The sequence below is a fragment of the Agelaius phoeniceus genome, chromosome 1 (genome assembly GCF_051311805.1).
Source record: "Agelaius phoeniceus isolate bAgePho1 chromosome 1, bAgePho1.hap1, whole genome shotgun sequence".
NCBI lineage: Eukaryota > Metazoa > Chordata > Aves > Passeriformes > Icteridae > Agelaius > Agelaius phoeniceus.
This window is the reverse complement of record NC_135265.1, coordinates 155,131,288-155,150,575: the sequence shown is the minus strand read 5'-3', so window position 1 is coordinate 155,150,575 and position 19,288 is coordinate 155,131,288. Positions and strand designations below refer to the sequence as shown.

At 62.1% G+C, this 19,288-nt stretch overlaps 2 protein-coding genes across 2 annotated transcripts in view; both read left to right on the top strand.

Annotated features, from left to right (window-relative positions):
* The first annotated feature begins 1,870 nt into the window (after positions 1-1,870).
* On the top strand, positions 1,871-7,597 carry TMEM276 (transmembrane protein 276). Its single transcript, XM_054653768.2, has 3 exons — positions 1,871-1,926; positions 3,754-3,845; positions 6,945-7,597. The coding sequence occupies exons 2-3, from the start codon at positions 3,768-3,770 to the stop codon at positions 7,434-7,436; spliced, it is 570 nt and encodes a 189-aa protein (XP_054509743.2). The 5' UTR covers positions 1,871-1,926; positions 3,754-3,767; the 3' UTR covers positions 7,437-7,597.
* Positions 7,598-15,549: 7,952 nt separating this feature from the next.
* The window catches only part of ZFTRAF1 (zinc finger TRAF-type containing 1), a 44,409-nt gene continuing 40,670 nt past the window's right edge, over positions 15,550-19,288 (top strand). The window contains exon 1 of the mRNA XM_054653763.2: positions 15,550-15,943. Within this exon, the coding sequence (XP_054509738.1) occupies positions 15,614-15,943 (330 nt within the window). The 5' untranslated portion in view covers positions 15,550-15,613. The remainder of the gene's footprint in view (positions 15,944-19,288) is intronic.

Genomic DNA, 19,288 nt, shown 5'->3' with positions numbered 1-19,288 from the left:
ATCCTGAAATCTCAGTGTCCCCAAATCCCCAAATCCCCAAATCCCCAAATATCCAAATCCCAAAGTCCCAAAATGCCCAAATTCTGTAATCCCAAATCTCCAAATCCCCAAATCCTGAAATCCCAAATCCCCAAATCCCAAATCCCGAAACCCCAAATCTCCAAAGTCCCAAATCCCAGCATCCTCAAATCCAAGAGTATCCTGAAATCCCAGGATCCCAAAATCCCCAAATCTCCAAATCCCCAAATCTCCAAATCCCTAAATCCTGAAATCTCCAAATCTCCAAGTCCCCAAATCCCAAAATCCCAAAGTCCCAGAATCCCCAAATTCTGAAATCCCAAATCCCTAAATCCTGAAATCCCCAAATCCTGAAACCCCAAATCCCAGCATTTCAAAATCTCAGCGAATCCTGAAATCCCAGGGTCCCAAATCCCCAAATCCCCAAATCCCCAAAAAGTCCCAAAATCCCAACATCCAACAAGCCCAAAACCCAAAATCCAACAGGCCCAAAATTCCAGCACTCAACATCCCAAAACCCCACAATCCCAAAATTCCAACACTCAACATCCCAAACCCCAAAATCCCAACATCCCAATTCCCAACATCCCAAAATTCAAACACAACCCAACACCCCAAAATCCCAAAATCCAACATCCCAAAATTCCAGCACTCAACATCCCAAACCCCAAAATCCCAAAATCTCAACATCCCAAAATCCCAAAATCCCGAAATCCAACATTCCAAATCCAACATCCCCAACATCCAAAAATCCCAACATCCCAGAATTCCAGCACCCAACATCCCAAAACCCCACAATCCCAAAATTCCAGCGCTCAACATCCCAAAATCTCAAAATCCCAAAATCCAACATTCCAAATCCAACATCGCCAACATCCAAAAATCCCAACATCCCAGAATTCCAGCGCTCAGCATCCCAAAATCCCCAAATCCCAAAATCCAACATTCCCAACATCCCAAAATCCAACATCCCCAACATCCAAAGATCCCAGCATCCCAAAATTCCAGCACTCAACATCCCAAAATCTCAAAACCCCACAATCCCAAAATCCAACATCCCAAAATTCCAGCGCTCAGCATCCCAAATCCCAAAATCCCAAAATCCCAACACCCCAAAATCCCAACATCCCAGAATTCCAGCACTCAACACCCAAACCCCAAAATCCCAACATCCCAAAATCCCAAAATCCAACATCCCAAAATTCCAGCTCTCAACACCCAAAATCCCACATCAATCTACACCCGGTGTCTCACCCTGAGCCCTAATTACCCTAATTAGCCCCTCCCACTCAGAACCACGCCCACAATCCCATCGCCCAGGTCTAATTACCCTAATTAGCCCCGCCCACATCAAAGCCACACCCACTATCCCATCCCCAGCCCTCTCTTCCCTAATTACCCACGTCCACCATAACCCAGCCAATCCCAGCCCTCTCTGCCCTAATAGCCACGCCCACCCGTAACCCAGCCAATCCCAGCCCTCTCTGCCCTAATAGCCACGCCCACCCGTAACCCAGCCAATCCCAGCCCTCTCTGCCCTAATTAGCCCCGCCCACCATAACTCAGCCAATCCCCAGCCCTCTCTGCCTTCATTAGCCACGCCCACCCATAACCCAGCCAATCCCCAGCCCTCTCTACCCTAATTAGCCACGCCCACACCAAGCCACGCCCACACAATGTTCCCACCGCCCCTAGCCCCGCCCACCGCGGCTCGATGCCCGTATATGGCTCGTCAGCCCCGCCCAGCAGAGCTCTCAGCCAATCAGAAATTGGCTACGCCCCTGTAGGGCTCTCAGCCAACCAGCGCGCTCGGTCGCGCCCCCGTAGGGCTCTCAGCCAATCAGCGCGCTCGGCCACGCCCCCGGCCCCGCGCGCGCTCCGGGCTCGCGGCCGCTGCCGGAAGTGGCGGTACCGGGGGGGGGACACGGGGACACAGGGGGGGACAGGGGGGACAGGGGGGGATTGGGGACATCTGGGGGACACCGGGACAGGGGTGGGGACACGGGGGGGGACTGGGGACATCTGGGGGACAGGGGGGACAGGGGTGGGGACACGGGGACACCGGGACAGGGGGGACAGGAGGGGATTGGGGACATCTGGGGGACATCTGGGAGACATGGGGACACCGGGACAGGAGGGGATTGGGGGGATTGGGGACATCTGGGGGACACCGGGACAGGGGGGACAGGGGGGGATTGGGGACATCTGGGGGACATGGGGGTCACCGGGGCAGGGGTGGGGACACGGGGTCATCTGGGGGGGTTGGGGACAGCAGGAGGGGGTCGGGACATGGGGACAGGGGAGGGGACCTGGGGACAGGAGGGGACACCGGGATAGGGGAGGGGACAGATGGGACAAGGTGGGATTGGGGACAATGGCCGGGGGACACGGGGACAGGGGGACAGGAGAGGACAAGGGGGACACGGGGGGGTTGGGGACATTGAGGGGGTTGGGGACACCGGGGACAGTGGGACAGGGGAGGGGACAGGGGGACATCTGGGGGGGCTTGGGGACATCTGGGGGGACAGGGGACATTGTGGGGGTGCTTGGGGGACACCGGAGGGACAGCGGGACAGGGGCGGGACAGGGGCGGGACAGGGGCGGGACAGGGGGACACCGGGACAAGGGAAGGGACACGGGGACAGGGGGGCCTTGGGGACATCTTGTGGGGGGCTTGGGGACACTTGGGGACATTGGGGACACTGGGACAGGGGGGGCTTGGGGACACCTGGAGGATTTGGGGACACCTGGGGGTCCTGGGGACACCGAGGGGGAAAGCGGGAAAGGGGAGGGGACAGGGGGACATCAGGACAGGGGGACACTGGGGGGACTTGGGGACACATGAGGGGCTTGGGGACACTGGGGGGGCTTGGGGACACTGGGACAGGGGGACATCAGGACAGGGGGGCACTGGGGGGGCTTGGGGACAGCAGGACAGGGGGACACTGGGGGGACTTGGGGACACCGGGACAGGGGTGACACAGGGACAGGGGGACACTGGGGGGGCTTGGGGACATCCGGGGGGCTTGTGGACATCCGGACAAGAGCGGGACACAGGGACAGAGGGACACTGGGACAGGGGAGGGGACACTGGGAGGGCTTGGGGACATTGGGGACATTGGGGACACCGGGAGGGGACACCGGGGGGGCTTGGGGACACCTGGAGGATTTGGGGACACCGGGACAGGGATGGGACACCCGGGAGGGGCATGGGGACATTGGAGGGGCTTGGGGACAGGGGAGGGGACAGGGGGACACCTTGGGGACATGGAGGGGACAGCTGGGGGGCTTGGGGACACCTTGGGGACATGGAGGGGACACTGGGAGGGCTTGGGGACACCTGGGGGACACTGAGGGGGCTTGGGGACACCTTGGGGACATGGAGGGGACACTGAGGGGGCTTGGGGACACTTTGGGGACATGGAGGGGACAGCTGGGGGGCTTGGGGACACTTTGGGGACATGGAGGGGACACCGGTGGGGCTTGGGGACACCTTGGGGCCATGGAGGGGACACTGAGAGGGCTTGGGGACACCTTGGGGACATGGAGGGGACACTGAGAGGGCTTGGGGACACCTTGGGGACACTGAGGGGGCTTGGGGACACCTTGGGGACACTGGGGAGGGCTTGGGGACACTGTGGGGGTTGGGGCCACCTTGGGGCCACCTTGGGGACACTGAGGGTGGTGTCAGTGTGGGAGGGGAGGGGACCCCGTGACCTCGCGCTGTCCCCGCAGGTCCCCCTGGAGCCATGGGGGACACCGGGGTGGCCTTGGCACACGCCCTGCTCTGTGTCACCAGCCTGGGCTGCGCCCTCGCCGCCAGACAGGTGGGGACACCCTGGGGACACCCTGGGGACACCTTGGGGACACCCTGGGGACACCTTGGGGACACACTGGGGACACACTGGGGACACCCTGGGGACACACTGGGGACACACTGGGGACACCTTGAGGACACCGGGGACACCTTGGGGACACCCTGGGGACACCTTGGGGACACCTTGGGGACACACTGGGGACACACTGGGGACACCTTGGGGACACACTGGGGACACCTTGGGGACATTGGGGACACCTTGGGGACACCTTGGGGACACCTGGGGACACCCTGGGGACACCTTGGGGACACTGCGGGGACACCCTGGGGACACCCTGGGGACACCTTGGGGACACCTTGGGGATACCAGGGACACCTTGGGGACACTGCGGGGACACCCTGGGGACACCTTGGGGACACCTTGGGGACACCCTGGGGACACCCTGGGGACATTGGGGACACCAGGGACATCCTGGGGACACCCTGGGGACACCCTGGGGACACCCTGGGGACACCTCGGGGATACCGGGGACACCTTGGGGACACCTTGGGGACACTCTGGGGACACCCTGGGGACACCCTGGGGACACCTTGGGGACACCTTGGGGACATTGGGGACACCTTGGGGACACCTCGGGGACACCTTGGGGACAGCTTGGGGACACTGGGGACACCTTGGGGACACACTGGGGACACCTTGGGGACACCTTGGGGACACCCTGGGGACACCTCGGGGACACACTGGGGACACCTTGGGGACACCTCGGGGACATTGGGGACACCTTGGGGACACCTTGGGGACATTGGGGACACCGGGGACACCCTGGGGACACCGGGGACACCCTGGGGACACCTTGGGGACACCCTGAGGACAGTGGGGACACCGGGGACACCCTGGGGACAGCCTGGGGACATTGGGGACACTCTGGGGACACTGGGGACACCCTGGGGACACCTTGGGGACACCTTGGGGACACCTTGGGGACACCCTGGGGACACCTTGGGGACACTGGGGACACCCTGGGGACACCCTGGGGACATCTTGGGGACACCTTGGGGACACCTTGGGGACACCTCAGGGACACCCTGGGGACACTTTGGGGACACCTTGGGGATACCAGGGACACCTTGGGGACACTGGGGACACCTTGGGGACACCCTGGGGACACCCTGGGGACACCCTGGGGACACCTTGGGGACACCTCAGGGACACCTCGGGGACACCCTGGGGACACCCTGGGGACACCTTGGGGACACCTCAGGGACACCTCGGGGACACCCTGGGGACACCCTGGGGACACCTTGGGGACACCTCAGGGACACCTCGGGGACACCCTGGGGACACCTCGGGGACACTTTGGGGACACCCTGGGGACACCTCGGGGACACCCTGGGGACACCCGGGGGACACCTTGGGGACACCCTGGGGACACCAGGGACAGGGGGGAGTGGGGATGGCAGGGGCAGGGGGGACAGTGTCACCTGTGTCACCTGTGCCACCTGTGCCACCTGTGTCACCCGTGCCGTGCCCTGACCCCTGGCCCCCCAATGTCCCCTCAATGTCCCCATGATGTCCCCAGAGGTGACAGGCCCGGCCACCACCCCATCCCCATGATGTCCCCACAATGTCCCCGCCATGTCTCCACAATGTCCCCACCATGTCCCCCCTGTGCTGTCCCCTGCTGTCCCCATGTCCCCCCCATGCCCTGCGATGACAGTGGTGGTGGTGGCACTGCTGGTGCTGATGGTGACACTGGGGTGGCACTGGGGTGACAGTGGTGGTGGCACTGGTGGGACATTGGTGGTAGCATTGGGGTGGCACCCTGGGATGTCCCTGTGACGTCCCCACCGTGTCCCCCCTGTGCTGTCCCCTGCTGTCCCCATGACGTCCCCATGTCCCCCCGTCATGTCCCCACCATGTTCTCCTGATGTCCCCACCATGTCCCCACCATGTCTCTGTGATGTCCCCCTGATGTCCCCTGATGTCCCCTCTGTCCCCCTGCTGTCCCCTGATGTCCCCTGCTGTCCCCATGATGTCCCATGATGTCCCCCTGCTGTCCCCATGTCCCTGTGATGTCCCCTGCTGTCCCCTGCTGTCCCCATGATGTCCCCTGATGTCCCCTCTGTCCCCTGATGTCCCCATGACATCCCCATAATGTCCCTACAATGTCCCCACCATGTCCCCACAATGTGTGCCCATGACATCCCCACCATGTCCCCCCTGTGATGTCCCCATGATGTCCCCACCATGTCCCCCCTGCTGTCCCCTGCTGTCCCCATGACATCCCCATGTCCCCCCTGTGATGTCCCCACCATGTCCCCTGATGTCCCCATGACATCCCCACAATGTCCCCCTGATGTCCCCACAATGTGCCCATGACATCCCCACCATGTCCCCGCTGTGATGTCCCCATGCTGTCCCCATGATGTCCCCTCTGTCCCCATGGCACCCCCATGTCCCTGTGATGTCCCCTGATGTCCCCTGCTGTCCCCATGTCCCTGTGATGTCCCCCTGCTGTCCCCATGATACCCCCATGCTGTCCCCTGCTGTCCCCTGATATCCCCTCTGTCCCCTCTGTCCCCTGCTGTCCCCCATGCTGTCCCCCCTGTGCTGTCCCCATGCTGTCCCCTGATGTCCCCATGTCCCTGCTGTCCCCATGTCCCCCCTGTGATGTCCCCATGCTGTCCCCTGCTGTCCCCGCTGATGTCCCTGCTGTCCCCCATGCTGTCCCCTGATGTCCCCTCTGTCCCCGCTGTCCCCATGCTGTCCCCAGCTGTCCCCTGATGTCCCCCATGCTGTCCCCTGATGTCCCCTGCTGTCCCCCTGCTGTCCCCATGCTGTCCCCATGCTGTCCCCTGATGTCCCCATGATACCCCCATGCTGTCCCCATGACACCTCCATGTCCCTGTGATGTCCCCTCTGTCCCCCTGCTGTCCCCTGCTGTCCCCTGCTGTCCCCATGTCCCCCCTGTGATGTCCCCATGACACCCCCATGTCCCCCCTGTGATGTCCCCCTGCTGTCCCCTGCTGTCCCCCTGCTGTCCCCGCTGATGTCCCTACTGTCCCCTGCTGTCCCCTGATGTCCCCTCTGTCCCCGCTGTCCCCGCAGGTGACCCCTGGCCCGGCCGCCGGTTTCCTGCTGCAGGCCCTGGTGGCCGCCAGCTCCGCGCTGTCCCCTCCGTGTCCCCCCCGCGCTGTCCCCGAGGTGCCGCCATTGTCCCCGCCGGGCTCCTGGATCTGCTCGGTGCTGTCCCAGCCCTTGGTGGCCTTCGGGTGCCACCGCCTGAGCGGTGACGGCGCCACCGCCGGGCTCCTGCTGGCCTCGGGCACCGCGGTGGCCGCGCTGGCCGCGGGGTGGCCGCGCTTCCTCACCCAGGGCCACTTTGTCCCCGCGGGTCACTTTGTCACCGCGCTGACGGCGGCCTCGCTGCTGGCGCTGGCGCTGCTCACCGGGAGCGGCCCCGGGGCGGTGGCGGCGGCGCTGGTGGCGCTCGGGGACGCGGTGGCACCGGGGGCCGTGCCCTGGGTCAGGGTGGCCGCCAGCGTGGCACTGCTGGGGACACTGCGGGAGCGGGGCAGGGGACATTGGGGACAGCACTGAGGGGACACTGGGGACAGCACTGAGGGGACACTGCAGGGGCACTGCTGGGGACACTGAGGGAGCGGGGCAGGGGACACTGCTGGGGACACCACTGAGGGGACAACAGAGGGACACAGGGGTGGTGGCACTGCTGGGGACACTGCGGGAGCAGGGCAGGGGACACTGGGGACAGCACTGAGGGGACAACAGAGGGGACACTGCTGGGGACACTGCGGGAGCGGGGCAGGGGACACTGCTGGGGACACTGCGGGAGCGGGGCAGGGGACACTGCTGGGGACACCACTGAGGGGACACTGCTGGGGACACTGGGGACACTGCGGGAGCGGGGCAGGGGACATTGCTGGGGACAGCACTGAGGGGACACTGCTGGGGACACTGCTGGGGACACTGCGGGAGCGGGGCAGGGGACACTGCTGGGGACACCACTGAGGGGACACAAGGGGGGCACCGCGGCGGGGACACCGTTAAAGGCAGGGTGGCACCCAGCTGGTGGCACTGGGGTGCTGGCACTCTGGGGACACCTGTGAAGGACATCAGGGTGGCACTGGGGTGGGTGACACTGTGGGGACACGATTAAAGGCAGGGTGGCACCCAGCTGGTGGCACTGTGGTGGCTTTGGGTGGCACTGGGGTGGTGGCACTGGGGTGATGACACTGAGGTGGCACTGGGGTGGTGACACTGGGGACACCCGTGAAGGACATCAGGGTGGCACCGGTGTGGTGACACTGCAGGGACACCATTAAAGGCAGGGTGGCACTGCTGGTGGCACTGGGGTGACAGTGGTGGTGGCACTGCTGGTGGGACATTGGTGGTAGCATTGGGGTGGCACCCACCAGGTGGCACTGGGGTGGCTTTGGGGGGCACTGGGCTGGTGGCACTGACGTGGTGGCACTGCGATGACAGTGGTGGCACTGGTGGGACATTGGTGGTGGCACTGGGGTGACACTGGGTGGTGACACTGTGGGGACACCAGTGAGGGACACCAGGGGGGCACTGGGGTGGCTTTGGGTGACACTGGGGTGGCACTGGAGTGACACTGAGGTGGTGCCACTGGGGGGACACCATTAAAGGCAGGGTGGCACTGCTGGTGGCACTGGAGTGGCTTTGGGGGGCACCGGGGTGGTGACACTGTGGTGATAGTGAGGCGGTGACAGACACTGTGGTGACAGACACTGTGGTGACAGACACTGTGCTGGCTTTGGGTGGCACTGGGATGCTGACACTGGGGTGACACTGATGGTGGCACTGATGGTGGCACAGGGCTGATGGCGGTGGTGGCACTGGTGTGACGCTGACAGTGACACTGCTGCTGGTGGCACTGCTGCTGCTGTCACCCTGCTGCTGGTGGCACTGCTGGTGGCACTGCTGGTGGCACTGCTGCTGCTGCTGTCACCCTGCTGCTGGTGGCACTGCTGGTGGCACTGCTGCTGCTGTCACCCTGCTGCTGGTGGCACTGCTGGTGGCACTGCTGCTGCTGTCACCCTGCTGCTGGTGGCACTGTCGGCGTCCCCGGGGCGGTGGCGGCGGCGCTGGTGGCACTGGGGGACGCGGTGGCACCGGGGGCCGTGCCCTGGGTCAGGGCGGCCGCCAGCGTGGCACTGCTGGGGACACTGCGGGAGCGGGGCAGGGGACATTGGGGACAGCACTGAGGGGACACTGCAGGGACACTGCGGGAGCGGGGCAGGGGACACTGGGGACAGCTCTGAGGGGACACTGGGGACACCGGGGCGGGGGACACTGGGGACACTGTGGGAGCGGGGCAGGGGACACTGGGGACAGCACTGAGGGGACACCAGGGGGGAAACAGGGTGGGGACACTGTGGGGACACCATTAAAGGCAGGGTGGCACTGGGCTGGTGGCACTGGGGTGGTGGCACTGGTGGGACATTGGTGGTGGCACTGGGGTGACACTGGGATGGCTCTGCTGGTGGTGACACTGGGGGGACACCATTAAAGGCTGGGTTGGCATCCAGGTGGTGACACTGTGGTGGCTTTGGGTGGCACTGGGGTGGTGGCTTTGGGTGGCACCCAGCTGGTGACACTGGGGTGGTGGCACTGAGATGACAGTGGTGGCACAGGGGTGACAGTGATGGTGGCACTGGTGAGACATTGGTGGTGGCACTGGGGTGGTGGCACTGGGGTGGCACCCAGGTGATGGCACTGTGGGGGACACCGGTGAAGGACATCAGGGTGGCACTGAGATGACAGTGGTGGCACAGGGGTGACAGTGATGGTGGCACTGGTGGGACATTGGTGGTGGCCCTGGGGTGGCCCTGGGGTGGCAGTGGTGGTGGAGGTGGTGGCACTGGGGTCACACTGGGATGGCACTGCTGGTGGTGACACTGGGTGGTGGCACTGGGTGGTGGCACTGGGGTGACAGTGAGGTGGTGACAGACACTGTGCTGGCTTTGGGTGGCACTGGGGTGGTGACACTGGGGTGGCGCCCAGGTGATGGCACTGGGGTGGCTTTGGGTGACAGCAGGGTGGCACTGGGGTGATGGCACTGAGATGACAGTGGTGGCACAGGCGTGACAGTAATGGTGGCACTGGTGGGACATTGGTGGTGGCCCTGGGGTGGCAGTGGTGGTGGAGGTGGTGGCACTGGGGTCACACTGGAGTGGTGGCACTTCAGGGACACCAGTGAGGGACACCAGGGGGGCACCGGGGTGGTGGCACTGGGGTGGCTTTGGATGGCACTGGGCTGGTGGCACTGGGGTGGTGGCACTCTGGGGACACCCATGAAGGACATCAGGGTGGCACCAGGGTGGTGGCACTGCAGGGACACCATTAAAGGCAGGGTGGCACCCAGGTGGTGGCACTGGGGTGGCTTTGGGTGGCACCGGGGTGGTGGCACTGGGGTGGTGGCACTGGTGGCACCATTGGTGGCACTGGGATGCTGGCACTGGGGTGACACTGATGGTGGCATTGGGGTGGCACTGGAGTGACACTGGATGCTGGCACTGTGGGGACACCGTTAAAGGCAGGGTGGCACTGCTGGTGGCACTGGGGTGGCTTTGGGTGGCACTGGGGTGGTGGCACTGGGGTGACAGTGAGTTGGTGACAGACACTGTGCTGGCTTTGGGTGCACTGGGGTGGTGGCACTGGGGTGGTGGCACTGGGGTGGTGGCACTGGGGTGACACTGATGGTGGCATTGGTGGTGGCACAGGGCTGATGGCAGTGGTGGCACTGGTGTGACGCTGACAGTGACACTGCTGCTGGTGGCACTGCTGCTGCTGCTGGTGGCACTGCTGCTGCTGTCACCCTGCTGCTGGTGGCACCGTCGGTGTCCCCGGGGCGGTGGCAGCGGCGCTGGTGGCACCGGGGGCCGTGCCCTGGGTCAGGGTGGCCCCAGCGTGGGGACACTGCGGGAGCGGGGCAGGGGACACTGGGGACAGCACTGAGGGGACAACAGAGGGGCACCGGGGTGGTGGCACTGTGGGGACACCATTAAAGGCAGGGTGGCACCCAGCTGGTGGCACTGTGGTGGCTTTGGGTGACACTCGGGTGACACTGGGGTGGTGGCACTGCGGTGGTGACACTGGGGTGGCATTGGGTGGCACTGGGGTGGTGGCACAGGGGTGGCACTGCAGGGACACCATTAAAGGCAGGGTGGCACCCAGCTGGTGGCACTGGGGTGGCTTTGGGTGACACTGAGGTCACACTGGGCTGGTGGCACTCTGGGGACACCCGTGAAGGACATCAGGGTGGCACCAGGGTGGTGGCACTGGGGGGACACCGTTAAAGGCAGGGTGGCACCCAGGTGGTGGCACTGGGGTGGCTTTGGGTGGCACCGGGGTGGTGGCACTGGGGTGGTGGCACTGGGGTGGTGGCACTGAGATGACCGTGGTGGTGGCACTGCTGGTGGTGATGGTGGCACTGGGGTGACAGTGCTGGTGACACTGACAGTGGCACCGTTGGTGGCTCTGGGCAGGGCTCTGTCCCAACACCCTGAGGTGGCACTGGGGTGGCTTTGGGTGGCACTGGGGTGGTGACACTGGGGTGGTGACACTGGGGTGGCCCTGGTGGCAGCATTGGTGACACTGGGGTGGTGGCACTGGGGTGGTGGCACTGGGGTGGTGACACTGGGGTGGCCCTGGTGGCCCTGGTGTCCCTGGGGTGGTGACACTGGGGTGGTGGCCCCGGTGGCACCATTGGTGGCCCTGGGGTGGTGTCCCTGGGGTGGTGACACTGAGGTGGTGGCACTGGGGTGGCCCTGGTGGCACCATTGATGGCCCTGGGGTGGTGGCTCTGGGGTGGTGGCACTGTGGTGGCTTTGGGTGGCACTGGGATGGTGGCTCTGGGGTGGTGGCTCTGGGGTGGTGGCACTGGGGTGGCTTTGGGTGGCCCTGGGGTGGTGACACCGGGGTGGCCCTGGTGGCACCATTGGTGACACTGGGGTGGTGGCCCTGGTGGCTTTGGGTGGCACTGGGGTGGCTCTGGGGTGGTGTCCCTGGGGTGGTGACGCCGGTGGCACCCTCGGTGGCTCTGGGCAGGGCACCCTGAGGTGACACTTTGGGGTCCCTGCGGGGACAACCGGGGCTGGGGCAGGCCCCACACTGGCCCTGACTGGTTTGTACTGGCCCAGACTGGTTTGTACTGGTTTATACTGGCCCAGACTGGTTTGTACTGGCCCAGACTGGTTTGTACTGGTTTATACTGGCCCAGACTGGTTTGTACTGGTTTATACTGGCCCAGACTGGTTTGTACTGGCCCAGACTGGTTTGTACTGGCCCAGACTGGGCTAAACTGCTTTGTACTGGCCCAGACTGGTTTGTACTGGCCCAGACTGGTTTGTACTGGCCCAGACTGGTTTGTACTGGTTTATACTGGCCCAGACTGGTTTATACTGGTCCATGCCCATCCAGACTGGTTTGTACTGGTTTATACTGGTTTATACTGGTCCAGACTGGTCCCATACTGGTTTATACTGGTCTATACTGGCCCAGACTGGTTTGTACTGGCCCAGACTGGTTTGTACTGGTTTATACTGGCCCAGACTGGGCTAAACTGGTTTGTACTGGCCCAGACTGGGCTAAACTGGTTTGTACTGGCCCAGACTGGTTTATACTGGCCCAGACTGGCCCAGACTGGTTTGTACTGGCCCAGACTGGTTTGTACTGGCCCAGACTGGTTTGTACTGGTTTGTACTGGCCCAGACTGGTTTGTACTGGTTTATACTGGCCCAGACTGGTTTGTACTGGCCCAGACTGGGCTAAACTGGTTTATACTGGCCCAGACTGGTTTGTACTGGTTTGTACTGGCCCAGACTGGTTTATACTGGCCCAGACTGGTTTGTACTGGTTTGTACTGGCCCAGACTGGTTTGTACTGGTTTGTACTGGCCCAGACTGGTTTGTACTGGCCCAGACTGGTTTATACTGGTTTGTACTGGCCCAGACTGGTTTATACTGGTTTATACTGGCCCAGACTGGTTTGTACTGGCCCAGACTGGTTTGTACTGGCCCAGACTGGGCTAAACTGGTTTATACTGGCCCAGACTGGTTTGTACTGGTTTGTACTGGCCCAGACTGGTTTGTACTGGTCCAGACTGGGCTAAACTGGTTTGTACTGGCCCAGACTGGTTTGTACTGGCCCAGACTGGGCTAAACTGGTTTATACTGGCCCAGACTGGGCTAAACTGGTTTATACTGGTCCATGCCCATCCATACTGGTCCAGACTGGTCCCATACTGGTTTATACTGGTCCAGACGGGTCTATACTGTCCTTACTGGTCCATACTGGTTTATACTGGTCCATGCCCATCCATACTGGTCCCATACTGGTTTATACTGGTCCCATACTGGTCCATACTGGTCTGTAGTGGTTCAAACTGGTCCTTACTGGTTTATACTGGTCTATGCTGGATTACACTGGTCCCATACTGGTCCATACTGGTCTATACTGGTCCACACCAGTCCATACTGGTCTATACTGGTCCATACCGGTCCATACCAGTCCATACTGGTTTATACTGGTCCCATACTGGTTCGTAATGGTCCAAGCTGGTTTATACTGGTCCCATACTGGTTCGTAATGGTCCAAGCTGGTTTATACTGGTCCATACTGGTTCAAACTAGTCCAGACTGGTTCATACTGGTCTATACTGGTCCTTACTGGTTCAAACTGGTCCATACTGGTTTATTCTGGTTCAAACTGGTCCATACTGCTCCATACTGGTCTGTACTGGTCCGTACTGGTCCATACTGGTCCGTACTTCTTCAAACTGGTCCATACTGGTCCATACTGCTTCAAACTGGTCCTTACTGGTTTATACTGGTCCATGCCCACCCATACTGGTCCAGACTGGTTTATACAGGTCCTTACTGGCCCATACTGGTTTATACTGGTCTGTACTGCTCCAAACTGGTCCTTACTGGTTTATACTGGTCCCAAACTGGTCCATACTGGTCCCATACAGTTTACACTGGTCCAGACTGGTTTACACTGGTCCATACTGGTCCCATACTGTCCACACTGGTCCATACTGGTTTATACTGGTTCATAATGGTCCAAGCTGGTTTATACTGGTCCATACTGGTTCAAACTAGTTCCAAACTGGTTCAAACTGGTCCAGACTGGTTTATTCTGGTTCAAACTGGTCCATACTGCTCCATACTTCTTCAAACTGGCCCATACTGGTTTAGACTGGTCCATACTAGTCGAAACTGGTTTATACTGGTCTGTACTGGTACTTACTGGTTTATACTGGTTCAAATTGGTCCTTACTGGTTTATACTGGTTCAAACTGGTCCTTACTGGTTTATACTGGTCCATACCGATCCTTACTGGTCCCATACTGGTCTATACTGGATTATACTGGTGTATACTGGTTCAAACTGGTCCCATACTCATCCCATACTGGTTTATACTGGTCCATACTGGTTTGTGCTGGTCCATACTGGTCCAGACTCATCCAGACTGGTCCCATACTGGTCCATACTGGTCCATAGCAGCCCATACTGGTCCTTACTGGTTCATACTGGTCTGTACTGGTTTATACTGGTCCAGACTGGTCCCGTACTGGTTTTTACTGGGTTATACTGGTTTATACTGGTCCAGACTGGTCCAAACTGGTCCTTACTGGTTTATACTGGTCCCAAACTGGTCCCATACGGGTCCATACTGGTTTATTCTGGTCCTTACTGGTTTATGCTGCTCCCAAACTGGTCCTTACTGGTTTATAATGATCCACACTGGTCCAGACTGGTTTATACTGGATTATACGGGTCCATACTGGTCCACACTGGTTTATACTGGTCCCATACTGGTCCATACTGGTTTATACTGGTCCATATTGGTTTATACTGGTGTATACTGGTTCAAACTGGTCCCATACTCATCCCATACTGGTCCATAGTGGTCCATACTGGTCCATACTGGTTTATACTGGTCCATACTGGTTTATAATGATCCACACTGGTCCAGACTGGTTTATACTGGTCCATACTGGTTTATACTGGATCATACTGGTCCATACTGGTCCCATAGTGGTTTAAACTGGTCCTTACAGGTTTATACTGGTCCCATACTGGTCCTTACTGGTTTATAACGATCCACACTGATCCAGACTGGTTTATACTGGTCCATACTGGTCCATACTGGTTTATGATGATCCACACTCATCCACACTGATCCATACTGGTCCATACTGGTTTATACTGGTCCATACCGGTTTATAATGATCCACACTGGTCCAGGCTGGTTTATACTGGTTTATACTGGTCCGTACTGGTCCTTACTGGATTATACTGGTCCAGACTGGTTTATACTGGATTATACTGGTTTACACTGGTTTATAATGATCCACACTGATCCATACTGGTTTATACTGGTTTATACTGGTGGCCCCCAGCGCGCCCCCCCCCCCCGCGCGCTCCCGCCACAAGCCCCGCCCCCAAACCCCGCCTTCTCCCCACTCCCCTCTCCCATTGGCCCACCCCTAATGACGTCACCAAACCCCGCCCCTCTACCGGCAGCCGCCGACCCTACCGTTGAAATCCCCGCCCCCGACCCCAAGTCTCGCCCTCCCATTGGCCGCCTCACCCTTCGCTCCTCCCTCCTCGCCCTCCCATTGGCTCCCTCACTTCCCGCCCCGCCTCTCCCTCCCTCCCATTGGCTCCACCCCTGAGGGGAAGCCGTGAGGGCGGCCAAGATGGCGGCGGGGTGAGGCGGCGGCGATGGCGGCGATGTCCGGGCCGGAGGAGCGCGATGCCGGCGGCGGCCCCGCCGCTCCCTCCGCTCCTTCCGCGGCCGCTCCCGGTGCCGCAGCCGCGGCCGCTTTGGGAGGAGGCGAAAGCGGCGGCGCGGAAGAAGCGGCGGCGGCGGCGGCGCTGCTGTTGGAGGCGGGCGCCGATCCCGACGCGCCGCCCAAGAAGCGGCTGAGGGCGGCCGGGAGCGGCGGCGGCGGCGCGGAGGGGGCGGCGGGCAGCGTGAAGCTGGAGGAGCGCCTCTACTCCGTGCTCTGCTGCACCGTGTGCCTCGACCTGCCCAAGGCTTCCGTCTACCAGGTCAGGCGACACTTTGGGGACATGGGGACAGCGGTGGGACATCCCCCGGTGGCACCGGGATGAGGCTGAGGGGGCAGCGGGAGGGGTCGTGAGGGGATTTGGGACAGGGACACCCCCTTGGGGACACCCCCTTGGGGACACTCTCAGGGGACAGGGACACCCCCTTGGGGACACTGGGACACCCCCTTGGGGACACCCTCTTGGGGACACTCTCAGGGGACAGGGACACCCCCTTGGGGACACTGGGAGACCCCCTTGGGGACAGGGGGACAGGCGGTGGTGGCACCGGGATGAGGCTGAGGGGGCAGCGGGAGGGGTCGTGAGGGGATTGGGGACGGTCCTGAGGGGTTTGGGGACAGCGTTACCCCCTTGGGGACACTCTCAGGGGACAGGGATGCCCCCTTGGGGACAGGGACACCCCTTGGGGACACTCTCAGGGACAGGGACACCCTTTGGGGACACAGGGACACCCTCTTGGGGACACAGGGACACCCTCTTGGGGACATAGGGACACCCCCTTGGGGACACTCTCAGGGACAGGGACACCCTTTGGGGACACAGGGACACCCCCTTGGGGACAGGGACACTGCCTTGGGGACAGGGACACCCCCTTAGGGACACAGGGACACCCCTTGGGGACACCCCTTGGGGACACAGGGACACCCCCAGGGGACAGGGACACCCCCTTGGGGACATGGGGACAAGCCCTGGTGGCCCTGTCACCCCCCTGGTGGCCCTGTCTCAACCCCCATGGTGGCACTGTCACCCCCCATGGTGGCCCTGTCACCCCCCCCAGTGGCCCTGTCACCTTATGGTGGCACTGTCACCCCCCCTTGTGCCATTGTCACCCCCCCCTTATGGCATTGTCACGCCCCCTTATGGCACTGTCACCCCCCCCTTGTGCCATTGTCACCCCCCCTTGTGGCCCTGTCACCCCCCCTTGTAGCACTGTCACCCTATGGTGGCACTGTCACCCCCCCTTGTGGCATTGTCACCCCCCTTGTGGCATTGACACCCCCCTGGTGGCCCTGTCACCCCCACCTTGGGGACAGCCGGTGTCACCTCCAGGGTTTTTGTCACCCCCTGTCCCTTCAGGGCTCATCAAGGGCCACCAAAGTCCCCTCAGGGCCACCAAAGTCCCCTCAGGGTCACCAAGGCCTGGGGCCACCCAAGGCTCCCCCTGGGCCACCAAGGGCTCCTTTGTCCCCCCCTGGGCCACCAAAGCCTCCAGGGGCCACCAAAAATGTCCCAGGGGCCACCAAAGTCCCCTCAGGGCCACCAAAACCATCCCAGGGTGTCCCTGTCCCCTCCAGGGCCACCAAACCTGCCCAGGGGCCACCAACACCTGGGGCCACCAAACACCCCCAGGGCCCCCAAACTGTCCCAGGGGTCACCAAAGTGTCCCAGGGGCCACCAAAGTCCCCTCCAGGGCCACCAAACCCTGCCAGGGCCAACAAGGCCTCCAGGAGCCACCAAAACCATCCCAGGGCCACGAAAGTCCCCTCAGGGCCACCAAGGTCCCCTCAGGGCCACCAAACCCCCCTGGGGTGTCCCTGTCCTCTCAGGGCCACTAAAGTGTCCCCAGAGGTCACCAAAGTGTCCCAGGGCCACCAAAAGCAGGGTCCCAGAGTGACCCTGTCCCCTCCTGGGCCACCAAAGTGCCCCCAGGGCCACCAAACCATCCCAGGGCCACCAAGGTCCCCTCAGGGCCACCAAGACTATCCCAGGGTGTCCCTGTCCCCTCCAGGGCCACCAAAGTCCCCTCAGGGCCACCAAGGCCTGGGGCCACCAAATGCTTCCCTGGGCCACCAAGATCCCCTCAGGGCCACCAAAGTGTCCCAGGGCCACCAAACCATCCCAGGGCCACCAAAGCTGCCCAGGGTGTCCCTGTCCCCTCAAGGGCCACCAAAGACCTTGAAGGGGCCACCAAAGTGTCCCAGGGGTCACCAAACCCTGCCAGGGCCACCAAAGTCCCCTCAGGGCCACCAAAGTGTCCCAGGGCCACCAAAACCATTCCAGGGTGTCCCTGTCCCCTCCAGGCCACCAAACTGTCCCAGGGGCCACCAACACCTGGGGCCACCAAACACCCCCAGGGCCACCAAACTGTCCCAGGGGTCACCAAAGTCTCCTCAAGGGCCACCAAAGTGTCCCAGGAGTCACCAAACCTCCCCAGGGCCACCAAAGTCCCCTCAGGGCCACCAACTTCCCCCAGGATGTCCCTGTCCCTTTATGGGCCACTAAATGTCCCCCAGGGGCCACCAAAGTGTCCCAGGGTGTCCCTGTCTGCCCCAGGGCCACCAAAGTGTCCCCAGGGGCCACCAAACCATCCCAGGGCCACCAAGGTCCCCTCAAGAGCCACCAAACTCCCTCAGGGTGTCCCTGTCCCCTCCTGGGCCACCAAGGTCCCCTCAGGGCCACCAAGGTCCCCTCATGGGCCACCAAACCCTGCCAAGGGCCATCAAGGTCCCCTCAGGGGCCACCAAAGTGTCCCAGGGCCACCAAATGTCCCCCAGGGGCCACCAAAAGTGTCCCAGGGTGTCCCTGTCCCCTCCTGGGCCACTGAATCCTCCCCAGGGCCACCAAACCTTTCCCAGGGCCACCAGGGGCCACCAGAGTCCCCTCAGGGTGGCCCTGACCCCTCCTGGGCCACCAAAACCATCCCAGGGCCACCAAAACCATCCCAGGGCCACCAAGGTCCCCTCAGGGCCACCAAAACCATCCCAGGGTGTCCCTGTCCCCTCCTGGGCCACCAAAGTTTCCCCAGGGGCCACCAAGGTGTCCCAGGGGTCACCAAACCTCCCCTGGGCCACCAAGATCCCCTCAGGGCCACCAAAGTGTCCCAGGGCCACCAAACCATCCCAGGGCCACCAAAGCTGCCCAGGGTGTCCCTGTCCCCTCAAGGGCCACCAAAGACCTTGAAGGGGCCACCAAAGTGTCCCAGGGGTCACCAAACCCGCCCAGGGGTCACCAAACACCCCCAGGGCCACCAAAGTGTCCCAGGGGTCACCAAAGTGTCCCAGGGGTCACCAAACCCTGCCAGGGCCACCAAAGTCCCCTCAGGGCCACCAAAGTGTCCCAGGGCCACCAAAACCATTCCAGGGTGTCCCTGTCCCCTCAGGGCCACCAAAGTGTCCCAGGGGCCACCAAAGTCCCCTCAGGGCCACCATGGTCCTCTCCTGGGCCACCAATACCATCCCAGAGTGGCCTTGTCCCCTCCTGGGCCACCAAAACCCCCTGGGGCCACCAAACCCTTCCCAGGGTGTCCCTGTCCCCTCCTGGGCCACCAAAGTGTCCTGGTGCCCACCAAAGCCTCCAGGGGCCACCAAAGTCACTTCAGGGCCACCA

Coding starts and splice junctions, on each gene's coding strand:
- TMEM276 (XM_054653768.2), top strand. CDS start 3,768: ATGGGGGACACCGGGGTGGCCTTGGCACACGCCCTGCTCTGTGTCACC. Junction 3,846..6,944: donor GCGCCCTCGCCGCCAGACAG/GTGGGGACACCC, acceptor CTGTCCCCGCAG/GTGACCCCTGGCCCGGCCGC.